At 42.2% G+C, this 26,538-nt stretch overlaps 1 protein-coding gene across 2 annotated transcripts in view; it reads right to left on the reverse strand.

Moving 5' to 3' along the window:
• Positions 1 to 8,224: 8,224 nt before the first annotated feature.
• The window catches only part of LOC126262197 (retinol-binding protein pinta-like), a 257,634-nt gene continuing 239,320 nt past the window's right edge, over positions 8,225 to 26,538 (reverse strand). The window contains exons 5-6 of one of the 2 annotated variants that reach the window (XM_049958613.1): positions 24,015 to 24,120; positions 8,225 to 9,928 (exon numbers count right to left, since the gene is read on the reverse strand). In XM_049958613.1, the coding sequence (XP_049814570.1) occupies positions 9,777 to 9,928; positions 24,015 to 24,120 (258 nt within the window). In that variant the 3' untranslated portion in view covers positions 8,225 to 9,776. The remainder of the gene's footprint in view (positions 9,929 to 24,014; positions 24,121 to 26,538) is intronic. The other variant, XM_049958612.1, reaches the window with a different exon arrangement.

Consider the following 26,538-nt stretch of genomic DNA (forward strand, 5'->3'; position numbering starts at 1 on the left):
GAGAATTAAATCTGAATTAAAAAGGGCATCTCCACAATTGTTTAACTATGAATCAGGGGCTGATATATATATATCAGAAAGTTTTTTCAATACACCAGTACCTGGTTTTATACAGTATCGAATGTAGCACATGAAGAAAGCACAGGTGCTGCTATCTTAATAAGAGAGAGCACACCAGTACACAATATCGACACTAGATACGCCCAAAGATGTAAACAACCATGCATGAGCAGCGCTTATTAGATGGAGGGGGTCCGACAGCCGATCGGTTCCAGTCATTCCACCAGGAAGGAGGTAAATGACTGGTTCTGTTTGTGGTTCAACCATCCCTAGAGTGTCAATACCGGGGTCGATCGCGTCCGCATTGTTTGTGCCAGGTAGGTCTCTCAAAAATGGAAATGTACAGGCGTTTCGGAGTGAACCAAAGCGACGTTATTCGGACATGAAGGAATACATAGATACAGGAACTGTCGATGGCATGCCTCGCTCAGGCCGCCCAAGAGCTACTACTGCAGTGGATGACCGATACCTACAGATTATGGGTAGGAGGAGGCCTGACAGCTACACCGCCATGTTGAATAACGCTTTTCGTGCAGTCACAGGACGTCGTGTAACGACTCTGTGCAATAGGCTGCATGATGAGCATCTTCACTTCCGGCGTCCATGGCGAGGTCCATCTTTGCAAACACAACACGATACAGCTTGGTACAGATGAGCCCAACAACATGCCGAATGGACTGCATCACTTTCTCTTCACCAATGAGTGTTGCATATGGCTTCAACCAGACAATCGCCGGAGATGTGCTTGGAGGCAACCCTGACTGAACGCCTTAGACACTATCCAGCGAGTGGAGGAAGGTGGAGGTTCACTGATGTTTTGGGGTGGCATTATGTGGGGCCTAGGTAGGCCGCTGGTGCTCATACAAGGCGCTGTAGCGGCTATACGATACGTGAATGCCATCCTCCGACTGATTGTGCACCCATATCGGCAGCATGCTGTTAAGGCATTCATCTTCATGAACGACAATTCGCGCCCCAATCGTGCACATCTTGTGGATGACTTCCTTCACGATAACGACATCGCTCGACTAGAGGGGCCAGCATGTTCTCCAGACATGAACTCTATCGAACATGCGTGGGGTAGATGGGAATGGGCTGTTTATGGACGACGTGACCCACCAACCACTCTGAGGGATCTACGACGAATCGCCGTTGGGGAGTGGGACAATGAGGACTAACAGTGTCTCGATGAACTTGCAGATAGTATGCCACGACGAATACAGGCATACATCAGTGCAAGAGGACGTGCTACTGGGTATTAGAGGTACCAGTGTGTACAGCAATCTGGACCACCACGTCCGACGGTCTCGCTGTATCGTGGTCCAACAATGTGTGGTTTTCATGAGCAATAAAAAGGGCGGAAATTATGTTTATGTTGATCTGTATTCCAATTTTCTGTTTAGGTTCCGAAACTCTCTGGACCGAGGTGATGCAAAGCTTTTTTTGATGTGTGTATTTACCCTTACGAAGAAGTAACAAAAACCTTTTAATAGCTGGTCATTTTTAACTACGGACAGACACTTTGGAGTCGAAGGATCACGGCTTAGTGAAGTATACGTTCTTCACCTCATCTTTGCGCAGCTAGCTAGACAGAATGCATGCATCCTTAACCATACGTGAAAGAATCCTTGCAACTGAGGTGATATTGGCTTGTTTCTCTGAATATTGTGCCCTTGAAGAAGCTGTAAACTTAGATAAACACCTTAGCATAAGGTATAGATACGAGACGACGCTCAACATTTCGCATCTGAGAAACAGCAAAGTAGCCGAATTTATTGATGACACCTAAATATCTGAATACACAGTAAATAAAGCTGAATAGTGGGCTTCTGCAGCCAAAGAGGAAGTTTAATGTATTATGGCTCTCAAAAACCAGAGACGCTAAATGATTATTGAATTCTACTATAGACTACTGAGGGTGTTGTATCATAACTACAGTGTGATAGACAAGCTCATTCAGGAAATAAAACGAATAAGCTGACAAGTGTTAAACGGAGACAAATGCAGGGTATCAAGAACAAATCAAAATCTCTTATAGAAGGCGAACTGACAACGATGTATCATTTATTCAGACATCAGAGAAACCGTGGACGCACACTCACGGAAGGTTTAGAAACAGACAATGGGAGTTTACTCACAAACCACAACAAAGTTGTCCGAAAACTCTCACAGTATTACGAAGAACTAGAGTACTCTGATTAAAGAGACGAAGCTTCAATAGGCGAAATGGTACAATGATGGAATAGGGCTCGCCGATTTGGGTCAAACTATGCGTGTAGAAGTAGTCAGATGCCTCTTTCAGCTTCTGGGAATATTTCACCTGAGTGTGCTCTAGGAAAAGGCAAAACGTACTGGAAGGATTTGTGAATAGAATGTGAGGGATTTTTGAGGACCAGTTTGCGTATCGGTGCCTCAATACGCCAAACAGTTTTCAGCTCGAAAAATGCGCCTCACTTGTTTGTACTGTCTCAACGTACTATTGATTTTTAAATGTTAGGAGAATGAAGAGTTTGTTAAGTTTTTTCTACAATTTTCTTGTATTTTTGTGTTAAAATATTTCAGATATCTGACAGCTGATGGTCGAGAGAAGCTGTGTCCTGTCAAGTCAGCGAGTTTGCTACGCCCAGTCGACTGCTAAATCGTGGCGTGCGGCAAAGATAACAACTACGATGCAGCTGGCCACTGCAAACGTTTGCCGGCGACTCCAAAGAAGAAGCAGTTACTGTTAAAGAGAGAATTGACGTGGTTTGTTTTTCACAGATAACGGTTCTTCGCTTGTACTCCCAGAATTTCAGAGTAGTATCCGATTACTGTTCACCAATGAGCCGCGCGAGAGATTATCTCAAGAGTGTCATGACATCAATTCACACATACGATACGTGAATTAGTCTGCAATGGGGATATATTTCAAGTGTGTTCAAAGCAGTTCTAAGTCGTTTAGAAAGATATTTTGAGAGGATTATCGGCTTGTGTAGAAAATGATTATTTCGCCGGATTTTGTACAGTGTAGATTCGCCAGGTGTAGGAAAGGCTCCTATTTAGTGAAGTGTCGGATTAGTTTCTTCTAGTTGTGATTCATGATGCGTTACGCTGCTTTAATAGCCACGAGATTGTAGGTAAACCGTGTTTCAGTGTTTTTGTGAGCTTTTCCGTTGGATGGTGTAAGTGAAGAGACGTGTTCACGCGAAGTCGTTTAGTTATTTTAGCGCGCACTAAGGGACAGTAGCGTTGCATTGTATTATTGTGGTTGTATAGATGTACGCAAGCACTAAGGAGGAGTGACTTGGCGATATTTGGGTTAGGATTTAGTATGTGACTTCGGCGTGAGCGTCGTATAGGTTCCTTAAATTACGTTGGATGCTGAATGTGTGGTCTGTATTAAAGAGAACGGTCGTCCCACGTAAAAGTTGCTTATTGAAAAACAGTCGAAAGTTGATTGCAGATCTGATAGCTTTTCTCCTTGTTCCTAAACGACAAATGAAGAACCATTTGTTAGGCAACCCCAAAAAACGCAACACGGTGAAATTTAGGTATTTTGTTTTATTTTTTTTATTACATTTCCGTTTAGGGGAGTTTGGAATAGAGAACCAGCACTCGTAAAGTATAACGCTGACTTGTACCTGTAAACAATTAATTGCAGGAAATAAAGAATTAACGGTTGTAAGCCGAAAAAGTCAGTACCAGCCTTGTCCTTAATACACAGACTGACAAAAAATAATCAAATGCTTACTTCAAAGGAGACTAATATCTTAAATATATTTCTATATAATAAATTAATTCCAAAGGTAAATAAAGTAAAAGGCTGGAATACTGATAAAGGCAAAGTTTAAAGAAATTAAAGTGAAGATTAAAGAAAATGAATAGTAATTTTCAGATAATAACTTGGAACGGAAAGATTTATTTAGATACGAAAAGCAAGTTTACATTTTATTGAAAAGTGATTAATTACAAATGAAAAGTTATTCCATTTAATTCTGAAAGATTGAGATTAACGAACTAGTTTATTACGGTAAAGTTTCAGTACAGTCAAGGACATTATTATACTTATCGTTGACTGACAAAGAGAGTTAAACAATATTAAATTATATCTTTGCCATGTGAGCGCATTCTTCAGTACACGTAAAAATTTATAACGTTCACACTAATAGAGTGTATTTACGATTATTCATTGAAGCTTTAAAAGAGGAGGAACTACAACAGGCGACGGATCTATATGACGGATTCATATGTTATATATGAAAGTTATCGTTTCTGGTACTTATATTGTTGAGAAAATGTTTAGCTGTGTTGTCAAAGCTTCACTTTAGGTTGCTGTTGTTGCTAAAGTAAATACATCATCCCTACTCCCCGTAGACACACACATTTAGTATTTTTCTGGTGACTGATACTAGCTTTGGTGGTAGTTCTTTCGAAGTTAGTGAACCCTGAGAGCCAAATGCGCTTTTGTAATTAATACCCATTTATCGGACAACATTACACCACGAAAAGTGTTACTGTGTCCATTCTTTAGTACATAGCGATGTCGTAGCGAGCTGTAGTGTGATTTACAGCGAGAGAAGCTGAATATCAAATCTTACGTGACGTCGTTAATACAGACGACTATCTCAAGATACACAGATTACGTTGTTGAGTGTAGGAAGGTCTTGTCAGGACAGCTTATTGTAGTATTACAAGAGTGAGGTACATTGTCCGACGTAGCTTTTCACCTACGTATTGCAGTGCTGTTAGAGCTTGTTCGTACAGTATTTTTTCTACGAGTCAGTGGTGTCTAAAGCGTGGCACAATGAAAACCCAGCTGTGACGCTCACCTGCTGGCAATTTATCAGCTGGAATTCGATTACTCCTGCTACCATTATTCTTCTTTTTCCCATTTTATTTTATTCAGTGCAATATTGAACGATTAATTATAAAATTTAAATATATTTAAAAACTTCAGTTTATATGTGTAAGTTAATATATTCAATTTAGTTACTATCACTAACCTTGTAAGTCGTAAGTAAGTGTTAGTAAAAAAAGGATGGTATACGAGGACATTTAATATGAAACGTATGAAAAGCGTTGGTTTTAAGTCAAAGTTGAAGCCTCGTGACTGAACCACAAGTGAGGGTAACCGCTGCCTCGTACAGCAACGAATGAGAAACACACCTTCAAAAGATTCCGTGCGCCGCCGCTTCTGGAAGATTACTTACGTCTTGGCGCAGTGACAGTAAAAAGTACGTATGTTAGTCCTGTGGGCATGGATTGTTTCCCAATTTAGGTATTTTATGTTATTCAGAGTTAGATAAAGAAATCTAATATCCTACCGAGCGAGGTGGCGCAGTGGTTAGCACACTGGACTCGCATTCGGGAGGACGACGGTTCAATCCCGTCTCCAGCCATCCTGATTTAGGTTTTCCGTGATTTCCCTAAATCGCTTCAGGCAAATGCCGGGATGGTTCCTTTGAAAGGGCACGGCCAATTTCCTTCCCCATCCTTCCCTCATCCGAGCTTGCGCTCCGTCTCTAATGACCTCGTTGTCGACGGGACGTTAAACACTAATCTCCTCAAATCTAATATCCTGTGTATGTTGTAATACACTCCTAGAAATGGAAAAAAGAACACATTGACACCGGTGTGTCAGACCCACCATACTTGCTCCGGACACTGCGAGAGGGCTGTACAAGCAATGATCACACGCACGGCACAGCGGACACACCAGGAACCGCGGTGTTGGCCGTCGAATGGCGCTAGCTGCGCAGCATTTGTGCACCGCCGCCGTCAGTGTCAGCCAGTTTGCCGTGGCATACGGAGCTCCATCGCAGTCTTTAACACTGGTATCATGCCGCGACAGCGTGGACGTGAACCGTATGTGCAGTTGACGGACTTTGAGCGAGGGCGTATAGTGGGCATGCGGGAGGCCGGGTGGACGTACCGCCGAATTGCTCAACACGTGGGGCGTGAGGTCTCCACAGTACATCGATGTTGTCGCCAGTGGTCGGCGGAAGGTGCACGTGCCCGTCGACCTGGGACCGGACCGCAGCGACGCACGGATGCACGCCAAGACCGTAGGATCCTACGCAGTGCCGTAGGGGACCGCACCGCCACTTCCCAGCAAATTAGGGACACTGTTGCTCCTGGGGTATCGGCGAGGACCATTCGCAACCGTCTCCATGAAGCTGGGCTACGGTCCCGCACACCGTTAGGCCGTCTTCCGCTCACGCCCCAACATCGTGCAGCCCGCCTCCAGTGGTGTCGCGACAGGCGTGAATGGAGGGACGAATGGAGACGTGTCGTCTTCAGCGATGAGAGTCGCTTCTGCCTTGGTGCCAATGATGGTCGTATGCGTGTTTGGCGCCGTGCAGGTGAGCACCACAATCAGGACTGCATACGACCGAGGCACACAGGGCCAACACCCGGCATCATGGTGTGGGGAGCGATCTCCTACACTGGCCGTACACCACTGGTGATCATCGAGGGGACACTGAATAGTGCACGGTACATCCAAACCGTCATCGAACCCATCGTCCTACCATTCCTAGACCGGCAAGGGAACTTGCTGTTCCAACAGGACAATGCACGTCCGCATGTATCCCGTGCCACCCAACGTGCTCTAGAAGGTGTAAGTCAACTACCCTGGCCAGCACGATCTCCGGATCTGTCCCCCATTGAGCATGTTTGGGACTCGATGAAGCGTCGTCTCACGCGGTCTGCACGTCCAGCACGAACGCTGGTCCAACTGAGGCGCCAGGTGGAAATGGCATGTCAAGCCGTTCCACAGGACTACATCCATCATCTCTACGATCGTCTCCATGGGAGAATAGCAGCCTGCATTGCTGCGAAAGGTGGATATACACTGTACTAGTGCCGACATTGTGCATGCTCTGTTGCCTGTGTCTATGTGCCTGTGGTTCTGTCAGTGTGATCATGTGATGTATCTGACCCCAGGAATGTGTCAATAAAGTTTCCCTTTCCTGGGACAATGAATTCACGGTGTTCTTATTTCAAAATCCAGGAGTGTATATGCTCGGCCTCCTGAAGTAGTGAATCTAGCTTTACTAGAACCAACAACAAAGAGGTTTTGTGTGTTCTAAAATCGATGCACATTACGCGAACCACATTGTCCACGTTGTAACGTCTGTTGATTTATTATTTTTCCCGGAGCACTTGTGATTGAGTTCCGTAGGGCGCCAGCAGTTTTCTAATGGTTTCATTGGGGATTTGGAATGGTAAATCATGAATGCGCGCCGTGGTCAGTCCGAGACCTATGCCTTTTTACTGTTTGCTTTCAAATGATCACAAACCAGGGTGTTTCTTCCTGCATGAGTCGTCTGTAAGTTTCTCCCCCAATCTGATCGTGATGAACAAACGTTTGTATTGCTTTCGGTCTGTTTTCTTCTGTTTAGACAGGACATTGTTATACAACACGTTGCTCTGAAGGTTTAGATCACTAAGCTATTTCACGAAGTGTCAGAATACTTTGAGATTCTCAGAAACAGTGTTGCTATGGTAATGCTGTTCATGTCGTGGATTCTTTGCATCGTTCCTCAAGTACGAGTACAGAAACAAGTTGCTGTCGTAGTTTGTGTCTCAGTGCCGTATGTTTTGTTTGGACCTGTGTGTGGAAAATTCATTTTTCTGTATTTTGCAAAATCCGTTATTAAGTCTGTTGAGGGTGACCTTGGACATTCTTCGCCAACCTTATATAGTTCGTAATTATTTTCCTACGCGATGGGATGTAAGAGAAACTGAGTGGAAGTCCTTTACGACAGTCTGTGAATGTTCCCTTTTGGGTCCCGTGGACGACGAAACGAACCATATCTGACACAGGTGGAGATGTATTTGTGTGTTTGTGTGTGTGTGTGAGAGAGAGAGACAGAGAGAGTGAGAGAGGCGGGGGGGGGGGGGGGAGGTGGAGTGAGATCTTTTCAAACCAGTATTTCCCGTGTTTGCCAGGACTAATCCATGTTGGCAGGAAGACTGGAGAGTTTTGAGTCAATATGGTACTGTCGTGGCTACAAGCATATCTTCAGCGCACTTAAACAACAGTAGGAGCAGTTGCAGACATTCAGTGATGATGACTGCAATAACTCTGAACAGAAGATCTTCTTTCGTTTCGAGCCTGTTGTTACTAACGTTAATGTATGAGGGAATATAAAAGAAGAAAATGTTTAAGATCGAAGAATCGAAAACACAATATTATTCTTTCTTCAGTTTCATACAAGATACATATTAGACACTCGGAGCATGCAGTGAGGTCTCATAGACCTAGTCCCTGTGGATGAACACGCGTACGACATATCCGGGTGAACCTGAATCACTGACAAAAATTCCAGAGATTGTTCAAGGACATTTCCTAATTATTTTGGTATAAAGGAGCCGTGATCTCTGGTGGATTATCACAGAGTAATAATTTCATTATGACTTATTCGTTTTGTTATCCCAATCACCAGATATTTTCAGTGTAATATGGATACAAAGCAGAAATGGGATCAGGTGAGAAATCTGTAATTATTACTGATTAAAAGAAGGCAGCCGCTGTCAGGTGCGAATATTAGAGAGCCATCTGTATAAGAAATTGGTGTCAGAATGCTGACACGACTAATTTGCAGAAGAATGGAAAAATTGGTGGAATCCGACCTTTTTTTTCTTTTCTTTCTTTTTTTTTTTTTTAAGATCGATTTGGGTTCCGGAAAAAGATAGAATGATGCGAGGCGATAGTGATCCTACGACTTAGATTGACTGAGTAGAGGCAAACCCATTTTTAAAGCGCTTGTAGATTTAAAGACAGTGTTGGCTGGGAAACCGTGAAGGTAAAAGGGAAAGAATGCAGTTACTGAAAGTTCTAGAGCTTGTACAGAAAACAGACTGTAGTTACGAGATTCTAACGGCTCAAAGGGAAACCGGTAGTTTAGGAGGAATTGATACAGGGCTGTAGCCTTTCGTACATGTAATTCAGTCTGGATATTGAGGCAGTAAAGGAAATTAATGAGATATTTGGAACGGAATTAAAGTTCAGGCAATTGTATGTGGCGAACAGAGGGAATTTGTTTACAAAATGAGACACTGACCATTTTGCTGATTAGGCATTTAAATAATTGACGATAACAGAAGTAGGTATGATATAGAATGCGGACTGGGAATCGCAAAAGAAGCATTTGTGAAAAAGATAAATCTCTTAACATTGAATATAAGTAATTAAGTTTTGTTCCTGGAGGTATTTATGTGGAGTGTAGCATTGTATCGAAGGGAAATGTGGACGATTAAATAGTCAGACAAGAAGAGAACAGGAGCTTCCGAAGCGTGGTGCTACAGAAGAATGCTGTAGATTTTATGGGTAGGTCGAATAAATAATGAAAGCGTATAATTCAACTGAAAGAAGGTATTGGTTGATATGAGACATCCACAGGAATCAGGGAATTGTCAGTTCGGTAGTGGAAGGAAGTGGTGGGATGGACGGCGGTTGCTGTACGTGTGGAGAGGTGAAGACGTTTGAGCACAGGATAGAATAGCATTGGGTTCTGTACTAAACCAGGCTTCGACTGAAGACCTCAACAAGGAAACGTCAAACGAAATGTTGTTATTCTCTAACGAACCACCGGAGGCCATGGGTCCGTTACACCAAAGTAGAAATTATCACAAAAAAGCTTGGCATTTTTTTTGGTGGATTCCCAGTTCACCCTGTGTATCACAGTTTACTATCACAAGTAACAGAAGCTACAATATTAACTGGAACGGTGTCAGTCTACTGAGAGCTTCTTGAAGGAGCCCGCCATTCCGAACAAGTCGTCGGCGTAGTGGTTGTCAGGAGGCCTCTTGCTCTCGTCCGAGATGTAGCGGTCCTGCTCCAAGAACCAGTCTCGCATCTTCTCCGTTCTTCTGAAGAAATCATCTGAAATAAAAAGTTACATTCAATTTTTCAGATAGGAGAAAAGTTATTCGTACCAGTGACAGCTGAACGAATGCATCTTTGTCTTCGGTGATTTTAGTTTTACCGGCATTACGCTGTGGTCCAAGGTATATTTCTCTGCCAAGAGTTTCGTCTTCTAACGCTGAAGACATCATCAGAAACCATAAAAATTCAGATACCAGTAAACACTTAAATGAGGTGACAACATCTTGAAATTATAGTGAAAAAGAAACAATCAAAATGAAAGCTTTCCTTCCATTCGCGATTCGCATTAACTGTCACAGATTGCATAAGCACAGTACTAAGAAGAGACAGATCCGACACCGTTTTTTATCTAACAAGAATGATGGGCGGATTTGAGCACTGCATGTTATACTATCGCCGCTTGCCACAGCGGGAACATACAGGGTGCTCAAAAACTATTTGGCCAAAAGTGTTCGGCAGCAAGACCGCAGTAAACAAACGAATTTGAGTATAGGAACTAGGGGCGCAGCGACATACTTTCTGTGCTGCAAGAAAACTGACATATGGACGTCTTTACTCAAAATAAAACGGAATTAATAGAAACAGTACAGGTAAACAATATGTTTGGACTCACCAATCGTCACGATGAGAACAAGAAAACTCAAATCACGTGATACATGGGAACTGTACCTAGCTGTCGTACCATACAGCGTTTCTTTAAAAATGAAAACAATCACATATCCGTGTTTGATGTTTCAGTATGTCTTAAAAAGGTCAAGTAAACGAAAGATGAGATTGATATTACACAAAGAGTACCTACACTTAGCGTAAGTATGTCGTAGCAAATGTCTAAACTGACCCCCGTTTTCACTGGACCCCTATTTCCTATGTTCAAATTCCTTAGTTTGATGCTGTCTTCCTGCCCTACACTTTCAGTAAAATCGTTTTTCCGTACATGCACTCTAGTGTACATCCGTTCAAGTGTAGTTAAGAAAGACAAAAAAGAAGCATTAACACCAAGCTTAAGTAACACAAGAGCAAGTCAAATGAATTCGCAATTGCGAATAAGGATTACCGTCAGCTGTAGAACGGAATAACGACAGTGAAAATTTGTACCCGGATTTCCCGATTATCGCGAGCGGTCGCCTTACCATTTTGCTTTCCGTACACGACTAACAACCCTATCGAAACTGCCATATGCCGTCAACCATGCGTCTACGACCTGTACTCGTACATCCATCACGTATATTCCCGTAGAGGTCAGACACTGTGCTTGAAAGCCGTTTGCCCGGTATCGGCAGATAAATAAGATATTGCATGCATGTCCAAGGAGCTTTGTATCGTAATCAGAATAACACAGGCACTGCAACATCGTACAAGAGCAACTGTCGTCTGGGAAGTACAGGTAAATTGGCAGCAGCAGATCGTGTGCTCTGCGACTGAGATATCCACCACGTTAGTTTCCCTATTGCTATGGTTTAATTATGATCCACTGATTACAACTCTATGACTTACTGAGACGCCACATAAATTCGAAAGCACAGAAACAATTTAAATAGAAAAGAAGAAGGATCTAAATTACATATGTTGTGAACGTTAGTGCTAAACAAGACAAACAGCGCCAATTCCTCCCCACTACAAGCTCCGCAGCATACGCCAGCGGAACTCCGCCATATTAGGAGGCGGTCTCATGACGTCACGAACCTACAGTTGCGTGGATATGTGTCAGCTTCCTGTGTTTGAGCCTATAGTGCTATCTAAGTCTTTACATGCTCTGACAATGCCTCTAGGACTGTAGGACGAAACTTTTGGCCAAGTGCCAAGAAATGTGCCTTTGTGACATAATGGCCATAAGATAGAATTCACCAAAGACGGAAATAACGGTCGTGAAATCTTGGCTTGTATCATAAGTTGAAAAAGTGTTGGTGGAAGTCTCAGATACTGAATTTTCACGAAGACCTTTCGAATATTCTTTCTGCACCGGAAAAATCTCGCAGGAAAGTATGTAATGTGGTCGCAACAGGTAAGGTGACTGAGTGCAAAGCATGTCGTTATTGGATTTGTACATACCACTGCTTTCGATTTCTTTCATTGGTCGACTTGGCACGTGTAAAGCTGATTACTGTCCTATGGATTTTCCAACACAGGCAGACATCAAGATCTACAAGGTGTTAAGTGCTTCAAACTTAGAAACCAACATGAAGTTCAAATGGTTCAAATGGCTCTGAGCACTATGGGACTTAACATCTAAGGTCATCAGTCCCCTAGAACTTAGAACCACTTAAACCTAACTAACCTAAGGACATCACACACACCCATGCCCGAGGCAGGATTCGAACCTGCGACCGTAGCGGTCACGCGGTTCCAGACTGTAGCGCCTAGAACCGCTCTGCCACCAACTGGAAGTCTGCGGGAACGTATACAATGTGGTATAAAAGCTAGGGGCCACACCGGCCCATTCTAATCAATCAGTGTTGGTTAGGCGCAGTTAAAGTCAGATGTCTATGTATCTTACGTTTAACTTAGCTTCGTCTGTGCCACAACACCTTGCAACTGTTGTCAGTAGCGAGGTGACCGTTTTATTATCCAGTGAATCTGTCCTCATGCTACTAAGCTGTACAGACCAACTTATACCAGTAGTTAGTTACAGCTGTCGATTACACACGTTATGGACTATGTTGTAACAGTAACAGTAACAGTGGTTACATGAGGTGGAAGATATTGAAGACATTTCTACTGAAACTGCCAACGGAAGTGATCCTGAACGCAATAATGAACACGATACTGAATCTGAACTTGATAATTATCAGGTGATGATGAATGTCAACGAGTTATTGAAGGAACAAAACAAATCACTTTCTATGGGCTCAACCGATATAACTCAGTCTGCAACCTGTGTGTGCACGAATGAAAATTTATTAAAATTCAGGGTTTGTGAAACTACCTTGAACTGAAACTTACCTGATTAATTTTTCTTTTGTTTTATATTTTGAACACTAATGAACGTAAATTTTCTCTATATTTTTAAGCACCAAAGGTAGTATTTAAAGTTTTTTTCAGCATTTGACATATACATTACAATCTGAAATTGGGCAGAAGTGAGATATTAATTTTGAAACAGGCCATTGTTATGTTTAGATTCTATAAAGCTATTTTGATGTCAATAAGTACCAAAAAACAATGGAAATTGTCTGTGTTCATTGCTTTATATTTTTGTCCGAATGCCTGGCTAGAAAATGCAGTAATAGTTTTTACGTCTATGCCCGACAACGCAGTTTATTTCATCAAACATTCGTGACACCGACTGAGTATTACATCCATAAACAGTGACACGAACGCTCCTTTAGGCCGGCCACTGTAGCCGAGCGGTTCTAGGCGCTTCAATCCGAAACCGCGCTGCAGCTACGGTCGCAGGTTCGAATCTTGCCTCGGGCATGGATGTGTGTGCTGTCCCTAGGTTAGTTACGTTTAAGTAGTTTTAGGTCTAGGGGACTGATGACTTCAGATGTTAAGTCCCACAGTGCTCAGGGCCATTTCAACCATTTGAATTTTTTAGCTCCTTTACGAAGCAATGAACTAACTATTGGGTGAGTTAAAAACCTGCTGTTACGTTTCCTGATGTAGTCATAAACGAAATAAGGAAACACTGCCTGCTTTTTTCTGCCTACGTGCATAATGTTTGGCTTACAGTCTAGTACTGTTGCGCGACCATCACTGCAATACCGTCTTGTGTGCATTAAACCGATTTCTGACGGCGCTATCTCGCTGCGAAAACGCGCAGTTTTTACTCGCTCGTGTCCATGCAGACTAAGCTGTACACCATTCACACAGATTGTGATGTTAAAAGAGTGCATAGGCTGTATGCCCTTCCTTTAGTCATCACTGTATGTTGGGCTGATGTCCTCGTTCCCGTCAACACAGTTACCGTCGTTAGCCATAGTGAGTACTGTTATTTTATGTGCAAGTGTTAGCTGTAGGGCTAACAGGTCACCCGTATTTAGTGGCGTCTCCCATATTTTAATCACATTTTCTTCTCTCTTCCGTATTTTTGATAGGTCTCCCTTATGTTACGGTTTATCCGTATTTTACGTAGTTCACAATTTTTGCATATTTCATCATGTTTTCCCTTGTGTTTTATAAAGTTTAATTTATTCATTTATGCCAAAATTCAAAGAGTATTGCTCCCAAATCAACAATCGACATTTCCAGTTCATCATATCTGAATTGTCTCTTTTTCATGTGGTAAGTCTGGAGGTTCCGCGACGAAATTTTCCTCTCCTGCTTCGGTAGCGTGAAGACGGGCAGTTCGATCCCAGTCTTGTGTGCAGTTTGTATTGTATTCGGTACACCTCTTTAACTGTGGGTAGGTAAAGTGACGACGAAGATCCCTCGAAGGCACTACCAAATAAGAGCGCTCACTATATTTGCGTGTATCTCCCCCTGGTAAAAACATATTTTTGATTGGGATCATTAAACAATGACATTCATAATTGTTTTTGTTTATTTATGCCAGTGTTTTTCCATCTGCGGTTCACTACCCGCAGGGGGGTCCAAATTCTTGCTCGGGGTGTCTAAGCCGCGGGAATAATTCCAATTGAACCACTTTAAATGATACGACAAGAATTTACGGCGTGGCCATTATTATGATGCATCATCCGCTATAGCAGAAACGTAATGAAAGCACATTGTTAAGTTATTCAGGTTCAGTTGTGGCACTTATCTGTAGTAAGGAACATTAATTTAATTCAAACCTGTTGATTATGTTAAAAAATGTTCAAATGTGTGTGAAATCTTATGGGACTTAACTGCCAAGGTCGTCAGCCCCTAAGCTTACACACTACTTAATCTAAATCATCCTAAGGACAAACACACACACCCATGCCCAAGGGAGGACTCGAACCCCCGCCGGGACCAGCCGCACTGTTCATGACTGCAACGCCTAAGACCGCTCGGCTAATCCCGCGCTGTATATGTTATATAAGCAAAGACTTGCACCGGCCGGAAGTGGCACGATGCTTTTCGAAATCTTCGATAATTGGAGTATGCAAATAGGGCAGCAAGGGCCACTAAGTGCTGTACGGACTGAATTAGTGAGTTCTTTTACTGAGAGGTTTGTTGGGGGAGAGGAGGATCACATTAACCCCCGGGCAGTACGGCGGTGCGGGTGCAGAATGCCGCGTAGGACTGACAATTTAGGTTTCGTGACGTCCAACTATTGTGGTAAAATAATACACAGAACAAGACTGTTTCGTTGAAGCGCATTTCAAAGACGCTCGTGGTGAAATGTGACACAAAATGGCTGCAACAACACACTCACAGCTCAAGTGCAAGACTTCGCACCATGGTTGCTAGAATTCATTTCAACACCCGTGTTTGGAACAAAGCAATAGATCCCTGGGATTGGCAACAGTGGGACAAGGCGCGAAGTATAGAAATTTCTATATAGGGCGTCTAGGATGCTTGACCTCACCTCCAATTGAGTGTTGACTTTGTATTTTCGTAGCTCTGCGGTTTGATCGGGATTGCTACGAAGTCGTCGTTGCTTGCTGCCTAGTTCATATCTCATTCTTTCGTGTTGTTATTTGTCATTTCGGTGAAGTGAACCATTGTTATCTTGATTGCGCTTTATACAATTAAAAAATCTTTTAAATACTACTAGAGTACATAATTTATAGTAACATAGTCTATACCAGATATTTTAGCAACTAATTAAAGAAAGAAATGTTGTCTTCTTTTGAAATTGGATGAACGTAAGTAAAACAACCAGCCTAGTGCCTGTCTGAGAACTAGTACAAAAACGTAATGTAAGAAAACTGAAATTTATTTATTATTAAAATTACACCTCGTTTAACATTAATTCCGAACTGAAAAGAATGTAAGACTGTTAACCTTATTTCATGAACTGATAGACAACTAAGTGAACAAGATACAGTAAATAACTTAGAGAAGTTAGAAAGAAGACCTACTTCCTTACAAATTGATTATACAGTGTAATGACGCTTAACGAGCATAATTCGCTTCTGGGTCTTACTCGCAACATGAAACACTTGTTATGTGAAACATATTGCTCTGAGAAATCCACATAAAAGTAGGGCACAGCGTTCCATTCCGAAAGGTACTAATAATGTTTGTAAAACAGTAACGTAATGTATAATATTGTACATCCTTTTTTACAAGAAATTTTTCTAAAGACGATTGTTTTTGCCTACTGTTTAAAATGAGTGCTGAAAGCAGAAGACGACTAGTTGAATGAAACATCTCCCAACTTATTGGTTTATGGACAGCTTTATTGAACTCGTGTTGCTTATCGACAGACATATCTCATATGCAATTCATAAATAGGTATTTAAACACCATGAATTAACATTAGCCTTCCAAGTTAGGAGAGCATGCAATATCGTCACAGAGAGTTTGCAAATTCGGCAAGGAGGCCAAAGTGGATGTACTGGAAATAACAACTAAGGCGCAAGGAGCACCGCTCACAGTACACCTGAATACATGAATATCGGCATCATTGTCACTGATTAGGACTTCTACTGTACACGGCGGAGCGGTCTGAGGCGTCTTGTCAAGGTCCGCGAGGCTACCCCCGTCGGAGTTTCGAGTCTTCCCTCAGGCATGGGTGTGTGTGCGTCGTTCTTAGCGTAAGCTAGTTAAAGTTAGGTTACGTAGTGTGTAAGCTTAGGCGCCGATCTCCTCAGCAGTTTGGTCCCATAAGTCCTTACCACAAATTTCCAAATTTTTTTGTTCACGGCGGAAGATCATACATCAGCGTGTGACTTGTTGCCCAACTACAGCTGCTGAAGAGGTATTTGAAATTGTGGTGTCACCGCCAGACACCACACTTGCTAGGTGGTTGCCTTTAAATCGGCCGCGGTCCGTTAGTATACGTCGGACTCGCGTGTCGCCACTATCAGTGATTGCAGACCGAGCGCCGCCACACGGCAGGTCTAGTCTAGAGAGACTCCCTAGCACTCGCCCAGTTGTACAGCCGACTTTGCTAGCGCTGGTTCACTGACTACATACGCTCTCGTTTGCAGAGACGACAGTTTAGCATAGCCTTCAGCTACGTCATTTTCTACGACCTAGCAAGGCGCCATATTCAGTTACTATAAGTATTCTGAACAGATAATATTGTGAATCATTTGCCGTCAAGAGCGACGTTCATAATTAATGGATTAAAGTTAAGTATCAAAGTAATTACGTCCGCTTTCTGAATTCTAATTCCTTGTCATGTTCCAGACCTCACGTCAGTATAGTTGTTCCCTCCTCACGGCAGCCTGCTTGAACTTAAACGCGTGCATTTCGGCCTCCTCTAGTAACACGGTGTTGGCTCTTCGGCCAACACCACAGAAATGGTTACCCAAGACTGAAAATTAAGACTCTGAACAGACTGGATATGCCCGTTAAGTGATTCAACCTTAGACAAAATTACGTTGTGTATTGATCGTTATGCGAATCACTCTTTATAGAAGGTGTGGCTGTACTTTGTTCATCATAATAATACACGGTCCAGTAACATTAATGTCACATTAATGTTCAGTATCAGCGTATGACAACTCACAGACCGCAGGTGGCAGCACTAGCAGTAGAGGGTGTATAAAGCGTGGCTCGGCGGCGGGAGCGAGTGCGGAAAACAACGCAGCGCGGAAACGGAGCCATTTATCAGACGTCCAAGACGGCTAATTTAGTAAACTGTTCGAATGTCGCCATGGTTAAAGCATACTGTGCATGAGAAATGTCGCTATCCAAAACTGGCACTGAGGTAACTGTAGTCCACGACGGGCCATAAACAAAAGGGGTGAAGGAAGGCTATGGGCGAATAAATGGGCAACTGCTGGGCAGATGACGGTGCAGCTAAACCAAGGGTCTACCGGCAGTGTCTCCTCAACGTCGGATCAGTGAACGTTGCGGTGAACGGACCTCCTCAGCAGACGCCTAGCGCATGCAAACACGCTGACTGCTGTTCGTCGGGGACGAAGGATGTAATTTACACGCCCATGCCGCAACTTGGCGTCCACAGAATGGCTGCAGGTAGTCTTTCCTGATGAATCACTTTTTACGCTCCGTCGGACAGACAGCAGTTGGCGTGTACGACCCTGGAACAATCGCGGGAAGGGTCCAGGTCGGAGGAAGGAGCGTTATGGTCTGGGGAACGCATTCGTTGCCTTCCCTGGGTGACCTTATCATTCTGGAAGGAACAATGGAACAACACAAGTATGCGTCTGTCCTTGGGGACCATGTCCACCCCTATATTCATTCCATTCTTTCCTCTGTACGTTGGCATCTATCAGTATGACAATGCAAAGAGTTATATAGCTCGCAGTGTACGTGTGTGCTTCGAAAAGAACCAGGCTGAGTTTACAATACACTTCTGGTCACCAAACTCCCTAAGTTGAAACCAGTCAATCTGTGGGACTCGATCTCTTCTCGCAATGGATACTCGACCGAAAAGCCGAATGCAACTGGCTCCAGCGCTGGAGCTGGCGTGGCTCCATGTCCCTGTCGGTATCTTCCAGAACCTAGGTGGCTCTCTTCTCACATTGCTAGCAGTGGTCCGCTCTGCAAGAGGTGCTTATTCAGGTTTGCAATAGAAGGTCAAATTACAGTGACTGGACCAAGTAACAATGATATAGAGATTAGGCTACTTATCCTTCCACATTTTCTGTCATCTCATTGTCATTTCTTTCCTGTGGAGCATAAACCACACCACCAAGAGTAAAGTCAGCAACAATAACGGTAGGATTCAGTGATCATTAGCAGATACACAGTGCTTTACCGGCACAACTGCAATTTTATTATTAATGACCACCGTCTCTCATTTGAATTATTTTGAATCATGTTTTACACTTCTCGGGATACTATAATTTCTAAAAATTTTCAATAACAGGTTGACACCAGAGAATCTGCTATTGGTGCCACTTAACCAGAATAAAAATACAACAGTTTCCATGCAGAGGCTGTAGCTCTTTATTTATAAACAGCTTGTCGAATAGTGGCTCTATTTTTAAGACATACATTACCAAATCGTTTTCTTATTGAAGCCTATTTCTCTTCTTAGTTTTTGCTTTGACCACTGAAGAGAATGCTATTTAATGCAGGTAAGAATTGGCGAACGGCACTAATAATTTCAAATTTTCCCTTGCCAGCCGTAAATATTCATCTTCTCTCTTCATCCAAAAGACTACAATCTCTTGCGAATTAAATTCCATTTGAAGCATGCTGTCAGCAGCAAAATTTATAAGCGTTTCTTTCATCCTCATGCTCAGACGAACCAGTTGTAATGACACATCGAGAAAAGCATTTACAATCTATCTATGCCCGTTGCCAGCTTCAGAGTTCATTTCTGCAAAGTAACTTAATAGTTTCTCTTCCAAATTATGCAAACTTTGTATCGTTAAGGAATGCGAGAACTTACTACAACCGACTGGTCGACTGCAGTTTCTTCGACACTCTTCTGAATGGAAGGGAAACACTCAGACGTCATCTTTTGTAAAGACATTGACCACAAACGAAGTTTTGTAAGGTATCATTTGATGTATCCCTTTGGGGCTTTTATTTAAAATTTTAGTTGGTTAAAAGATCAGCGAGAAATGCTAATTTTAATATCCAAACAAGGTCACAAACATAATTTGCATATCTAGATTTAAAACCTTGTAAGAACATTAACAATTCATCTTTTAGTTCCAGCACTCGTGTAACTACCTTTTCTTTGGAAAGCCACCTGACCTCTGCCTGATAAAGGAGATTTTGGTGCAGCGACCCCATGTCCTCCCAAATGATTCTAAACAGTCGAATTTGCAACGCTGTACCTTTAATAGAGTTCACAAATTTTGATCACCTCTTTAAGCACATCTTTTAAATCAAAAGTTAAAACCGTAGCTGCCAGAACTTGTCGATGAAGAGAGCAGTGTGTCCACGAATCATCTGATATTACTGATTCTAACTTCAGAACGAGCCCACTTTTATTGCCATTCACAGTTTTAGCACCATTAGTAGAAATGGCGATACATTTGGTCTTGTAGTTTCGAGTGCTTTCTAAAAACATGTCGTGCAAATACTGGTCATTAGTGTTCGCAGGCAGTGCTTTGCAAAATAAAAACATATTTTTTTTTCGAATATGATTTTCATCCGCGACTATCACTTGTACTAAACATGGAGAGCTGTACAGATCTTTCGAGAAACTTCTACATTTTATGCTGGCTCGGACCGAAGCGCAAACACGGTCTTATCACGTCCGTACTCGGTGGCGTACTCGGAAAACCGACTGAAAGGAGTGGACATTTGCGCCTATGCGACCGCTGACCAGTTCTCGCCCCGCCCCCCCCCCCCCCCCCACCCGCCGCCACCAAGCGGCAAAGAATATACTCGTACTCGTATATCACTGCTCACAGGGCGCTGCGACTACCTTACACTGTGCACTTGACATCACAATCAGCTTAGTATCACTAAAAAGAAAAATATTTTGCCTTTGAAATCAATGACATAGTGGGGGTGGGGGGGGGGGTCAGCAGATTAGATTTTTTTTCTTTTTTAGTTGGGAAGGGGGTCGTGTATTCAAAAAGGTTGAATAACACTGCTTTATGCAGAAGGGAATTCAACATAGCACATGGACGAGTAAGAGAATGTTGGCATCAACCACAGAAAAAGTAGTAATTTATTAAGTTGGTAGAATGCAACACTTATAACAAAGAAATTAATGTGCCAAATTTTAAAAAAAGTTTTGAGTATGGTAACGAGTATTGCAGGATCCAATGCCCATACTGGAAGGTTGTTTTTATTGATGACTACCAGATGGATTGCTGTAAGAAACAGAAGTTTTGTTGAACTTATTAAGGCTGGATTACAAATAGTTACAAATTTGAACTTTTCGTGTAAAGAGTTTTTCAAACAAATAATAGATGAAGTCACATTTTTAATGAGTAGAAATCAAATGGTAAATACTAATAGGGCTATAATTTTATGAAAGTTGTTGTAATTAAATATTTCAGTGATTATTAAGAGTGCTATGATGCTACGAAGTTACTGAACTTAAATATGACTAGTGCTAAAATGTTGTGAAAGACGATTTAATTAAATAGTTTTATGTACCATGTACAATAACGAATTCTATTTAATTTTCAAACTCTTTGCAAAAGGAGTTCCAATAAAAAAAATGGCTCTGAGCACTATGGGACTTAACATCTTAGGTCATCAGTCCCCTAGAACTTAGAACTAGTTAAACCTAACTAACCTAAGGACATCACACACATCCATGCCCGAGGCAGGATTCGAACCTGCGACCGTAGCAGTCGCGCGGTTCCGGACTGCGCGCCTAGAACCACGAGACCACCGCGGCCGGCAGTTCCAATACATAAACGTTTCATGAAACACTTATTATCTGTGTTTACTTTTGTATACAGTTGTACATATTGGCCTAAAGGTAAAACATACCGATAATGCCACAATGGGACTACTTTGGGCACAATTCGAAAATATCCCGTGCTTTTAGTTTGAAAACCTGGCAGCACCATTTATCTACACTACTGGCCATTAAAATTGGTACACCACGAAGATGACGTGCTACAGACGCGAAATTTAACCGACAGGAAAAAGATGCTGTGATATGCAAATATGAAAAACTGAAAGTTACAGTCGAGAAATATTCCGAGAAGAGACGAAAATAGGCTACGGGTGGAAAGGTATGACTATATGTTACACCGGTTAGGCTATCATTACTAAAAGATGACTTACATACATGTTAAACCAAAATATCCATTTTACGGGGTCTAACAGTTTGAGTGAATTCCCTTAATCACATTGATAGCATTGCTCACTACTGGAACACATATATAAAAATTATATAGGGTTTTTACCCTTTAAATTGCCATCATTGGTCAGATACAGAGTGAGGCATTGTAGATAAGATTTCAAAGTGAGAAGATGAGTCAACTACAGTGAAACTAATGCACTAATAATCTAACAAAACAAGAACTCTATTCTGTTTGGAGGTGTACCTCTATGCAGTTCTGTTTCTTTGACATTTCAATAATCGTTCTCTTTGTTAATATGCACAACGTACGATAGCATGCCTTGCTTCTTTCCTTATTGCAGACGTTTACGGAATATCGAAGGACACGTTCGCAAGTTTTTTGCAACTGTGAACTTTAAAAATGTTGTGCATACGAGTTCCAGCTTCATTACTATCGAGACAAAAACAGCAAAGGAGGAATTAAGTGGATTACGAAGTCATGCCTTTGACATCACTTCCTTCTGTTTTTGTATATTCGAAATATATCAATGAAAAACAAGTCACATTAACGAAGCCACGTGTTTCGAAATACTAGAGCAAATACGCACTCAATTACAAAAAAAAAAAAAAAAAAAAAGGTTCGGAATTGCGTTCCTGATGCTATGTTATTTTCGTAAGCACTGTAATCTTTAGTATTTCAGATAGATGTTGCGTGCACGCGACAGAGATGCTGAACAAGAGATAATCGCAAAGAGCAGTGTGCCAATGTACTCGGCAATTTAAGATGGCGGCAGGCCCCGCCTACTCTGGCTTCAAAACAACGTGCAGCGTAAGTCTATAGCGCCATCTCCCTTCTTTTTTTACCTTCAAGACGGCGTTTGCGAAAGTGCACAGACATAACACATTACTAGATCGGCAAACACACATCTTTTACTGAAGCCTGACGTTTAGTGAGGTATGATGGCGACATCAGGAAATTCGTTTATGGTACTACCACGATCTTCTGAAACGAAATGATGTAAGTTTTACGAGGTGGTCTAAGCAAGTCCTGCACTTGAGAAAATATTTGTGTACTAGTTGAGATTAGCACATGCATTGTAGAATCGTGTTATGAGAAGAACATCAAGTAATACATACATATGATTAAAGCAGACTGTACATTTCGTTCAAAAACTGGTTCAAATGGCTCTGAGCACTATGGGACTCAACTGCTGAGGTCATAAGTCCCATAGAACTTAGAACTACTTAAACCTAACTAACCTAAGGACAACACACACATCCATGCCCGAGGCAGGATTCGAACCTGCGACCGTAGCGGTCGCGCGGTTCCAGACTGTAGCGCCAGAACCGCTCGGCCACCAGCGGCCGGCATAGATTTCGTAAGAACACTCAATGGTAAATAGCACTTTGTGCTTATACTACTCGAAGAAAAGCCTAAGATTATCAAGACTGGTTAAAAACGGAACATTCAGCTATGTCTGTTAACACTAGGTTTATTAAACACGTAAAGAATGTAAACACCCCCGTTACTTTAGATAAGATAAATTGTGATGTAATTATTTAGGGTTACGTATATTACAAAAGCAAAAATACGACGTTTCTAGAATTGCGTGCATGGAGATGCTTTCCTTTCCCTTCATCTTCCATCTGCTGTACAAAATATTACAACCAAAGACGAAACATGCATTAACCGTTATGTTAAAACTCTAAAGGTAACGTGGTTATCTCAGTTTATCTCCATTTATTACGACTGTTTCATTAGTAGATAAGCAGCTGAAACTTCCTGGCAGATTGTAGATAAACAGCTGTTTACTCCTTCCTTGCGGTCGGAGGCATATTGCGATTCTTAAGTCCTGACTTCACTGAAGTGAGTGATATCTATACGGTATTGCCAGTCTAGTAATGTTATGTTCGTGAGTATGTATGTAGTCTCTGGCGCAAACAGCTACACCTTTCGCTTTCAGAATTCCAGACTAGTGTTGCATAACAGCACGAAATGCTAGTACTGTGTTGTTTGCACTTGTTATATATATGCACTTGTTATAGGTTTACACACGAAATAAAAGGAGATTGCACAGACTACGAACTACAAAGTCGAAAGAATCTCAGCGTATATGGTACAAAGACTTACGTTTTCCCCATTATGCATCTCTTTCAGTAATAATGCTAGAAAATGGTCTAATAATCTATAACCAAGGTCATAAAAACAAATAGTTTGCGAAACGAGTGGCAGAAAGTGTGTAGTTGCAAGTAATCGTTATTCAGCAAGTGGTCACAGTGAAAGCAACAGAATTACCACGAGATATTAATTTATGAACTTTAAAGTATCCTTCCACCATTCTAAGTAGATCGCTATTGTCAGTGCATACTTACAGGCAAGTTTGTCCATAGGACCACCAGTGCCTCCTAGTTCGTCCGGCAGATATTCCTTTGCCACGTGGTCAAACAGCGTCGTTGATCCTGGAGGATGGACGTGTATCTGAAGCAGAGCAACATTCCCTGTTACAAGATCTCAGTGACAAAACCACATCCCGTACTTACGTCTACACCAACATCCATACTCTGCAAAATGGCGTGGAGAGTACACCAGAGGGTACTTCACACCGTACTACATATTAGCGTTTTCCTCCCATTCCATTCACATTCAGAACGAGAATGACTGCTAAAATGTATACAGGGTGGACAGAAACTACCTGAAAAGAAGGAAACGGTGCTGTAAGGTAACTTGTACTGAAAAATAACTGGTAAGATAAAAAAAATTCGATACGTTCAGCCGTTTCCAAGTTAATTAGCATTGACGTTAACAATCAGGTCGCTGCGTGTGCAAATTAAAGCGGTCTGCTAGATGCAGTGTCGCCAAACGTCCTACTCCTACATTGGCGCTATTTGATTTTGGGTTGACAACCATGTACTCACCCAACTAGAAATCCTGTTCTTGCTGCCACCACACTTTATTGACACCTGCTGTATCTAACTTCTGCTTGTACACTTCTCTTTTTAAACTGTTTCAGCATCTTACCCGCTTCAGGTATCAAACATTTTGCACACCAACGTACAGTATATATTGCAATATATTTTGTTTCCTGCCGAGCAGAATGGTTACAGGTTGCGATTTATAATCTGGGAGCATATATGAGACATATGAGTTGGTGTGTTATATGAATTCTGGGAAAAAATTCTTTTCTCGATAATTCTAAGAAAATTGAATTGGACGGTTGAACAGAACACAATTTTTGAACACCACAATGTCCGCAGACAGTCAGAACAAGTTAATCTTGGATGAATGTCGTCAGTCTTCAAGACTATCATGTAAAATATAAAGTTCCACATTGAAGGCTTGATGTAAGCCAGAAGAGACAAGCAAGAATAGAACAGAAAAAATACGAGGGTTGCAAACACAGTAAACAGGAAGAAATACTTACACTGCCTCTGTGACTAACAAACCTGTCTGACTTCAGTCCAAACAAAGAGGAAGACTTACTCAAAAAAAGGTATGTATCTTATGTCACTTTACATAAAATACAACAATTAATTAGAGACCTTTTGCCGAAAGAAAACAGTCACATATTCAGAACAAAATATCGTAACGAACATAAAATCGACTGCCAGAAAATTGTGCAAAAGCTAAAAAACAAGTAACAAAAGCTGACAGAGGAAGTGATAAAAAAATCGGAAGATTGTCAACTTAAGTAAATTTCAAAGATAAAGTTGATGATTTGTTATTGTAATAGGAAATTAGGCTCTTATTAAAAGCAAATACAGTGTTGTGGAGAACTACAGCGACCAAAGTAACTTCCGTAAGACGTGTCATTACAAAATCACATAGCTCTATGAAACATTGAACATACACAGAGAAAGCTGCTAGCGTGTAACACATAACGTAAATGAAAGATATACGCAGTGTGACGGCCATAGCCGACAATTTCATCCGAAGGCAATGATTACGCTGAAGTCACCACGATTTGTGATGGTCCTCTGGACATTACAAAAACCTGGACATGGTTCTTAATCGGATGTGTGATCAACATGGGCGGCAGTGGATGTTCTGCAACGTGCTCCACAAGCGACACAAGTATGGTAAGGATTTCTTGTGGCAGAGAGCTCCATTCCTCCAACAGCGCTGTAGTGAACTGCTGTGGATAATGTGGACGAGATGCAATACGTCTCGACAAAGAATCCCACACGTGGACGATGGGATATAAGTTGGTGCAATGGCCAGTCCATTCGCAGAGTGTCCTCTCGTTCCAAGAGCTCCTCTTCCTGCGCTGTTCGACTGATCGCGCACTGTCATTCGTACAAATGAAATAAGGCCGAATTCACCCCTGAGAAAACGCATGCGTGGAAGGAGTGCAGTGTGAGAAGAACACTGAACGGTGAGCGTCTCTGCAGCATTATGCCTCTGGACCACCAAAACGACCTTGTTCGACAATAGTCCTTGCTGCATGTGTTCCCAATTTCCACCTTATGAAGATACATCCAGAACCACTACTCACACTGAATCTGCTCTTATCCGAGAAGAGCATCCGAGCCTTAACCCCCAGTCCCTATGCTCTTGACAACATCGCAATTCGGCGCCGCAGACGTGCAGCTGTCAACATAACACAACGCACTAGTGGTGAGGTAAAGTGACCAACCCCATGCGGTCGCCGCGCCACAGTGGAACGTGAGATTGCGTCCCTTACAGTCCTATTAAATGTGATTCCATTTGCACCCACCGTTCGAAGTGGTCTTGCCTGTTGTGCAGTGTTGCGGACATCTACCACTGCAGTTGACCATAGTCGACCACTTCTCCTTCGCGTAGCAGTGCCTCTACCACTGCAGTTGACCATAGTCGACCACTTCTCCTTCGGGTAGCAGTGCCTCTACCACTGCAGTTGAGCATAGTCGACCACTTCTC

This window comes from Schistocerca nitens, chromosome 6, assembly GCF_023898315.1.
Source record: "Schistocerca nitens isolate TAMUIC-IGC-003100 chromosome 6, iqSchNite1.1, whole genome shotgun sequence".
Lineage (NCBI taxonomy): Eukaryota > Metazoa > Arthropoda > Insecta > Orthoptera > Acrididae > Schistocerca > Schistocerca nitens.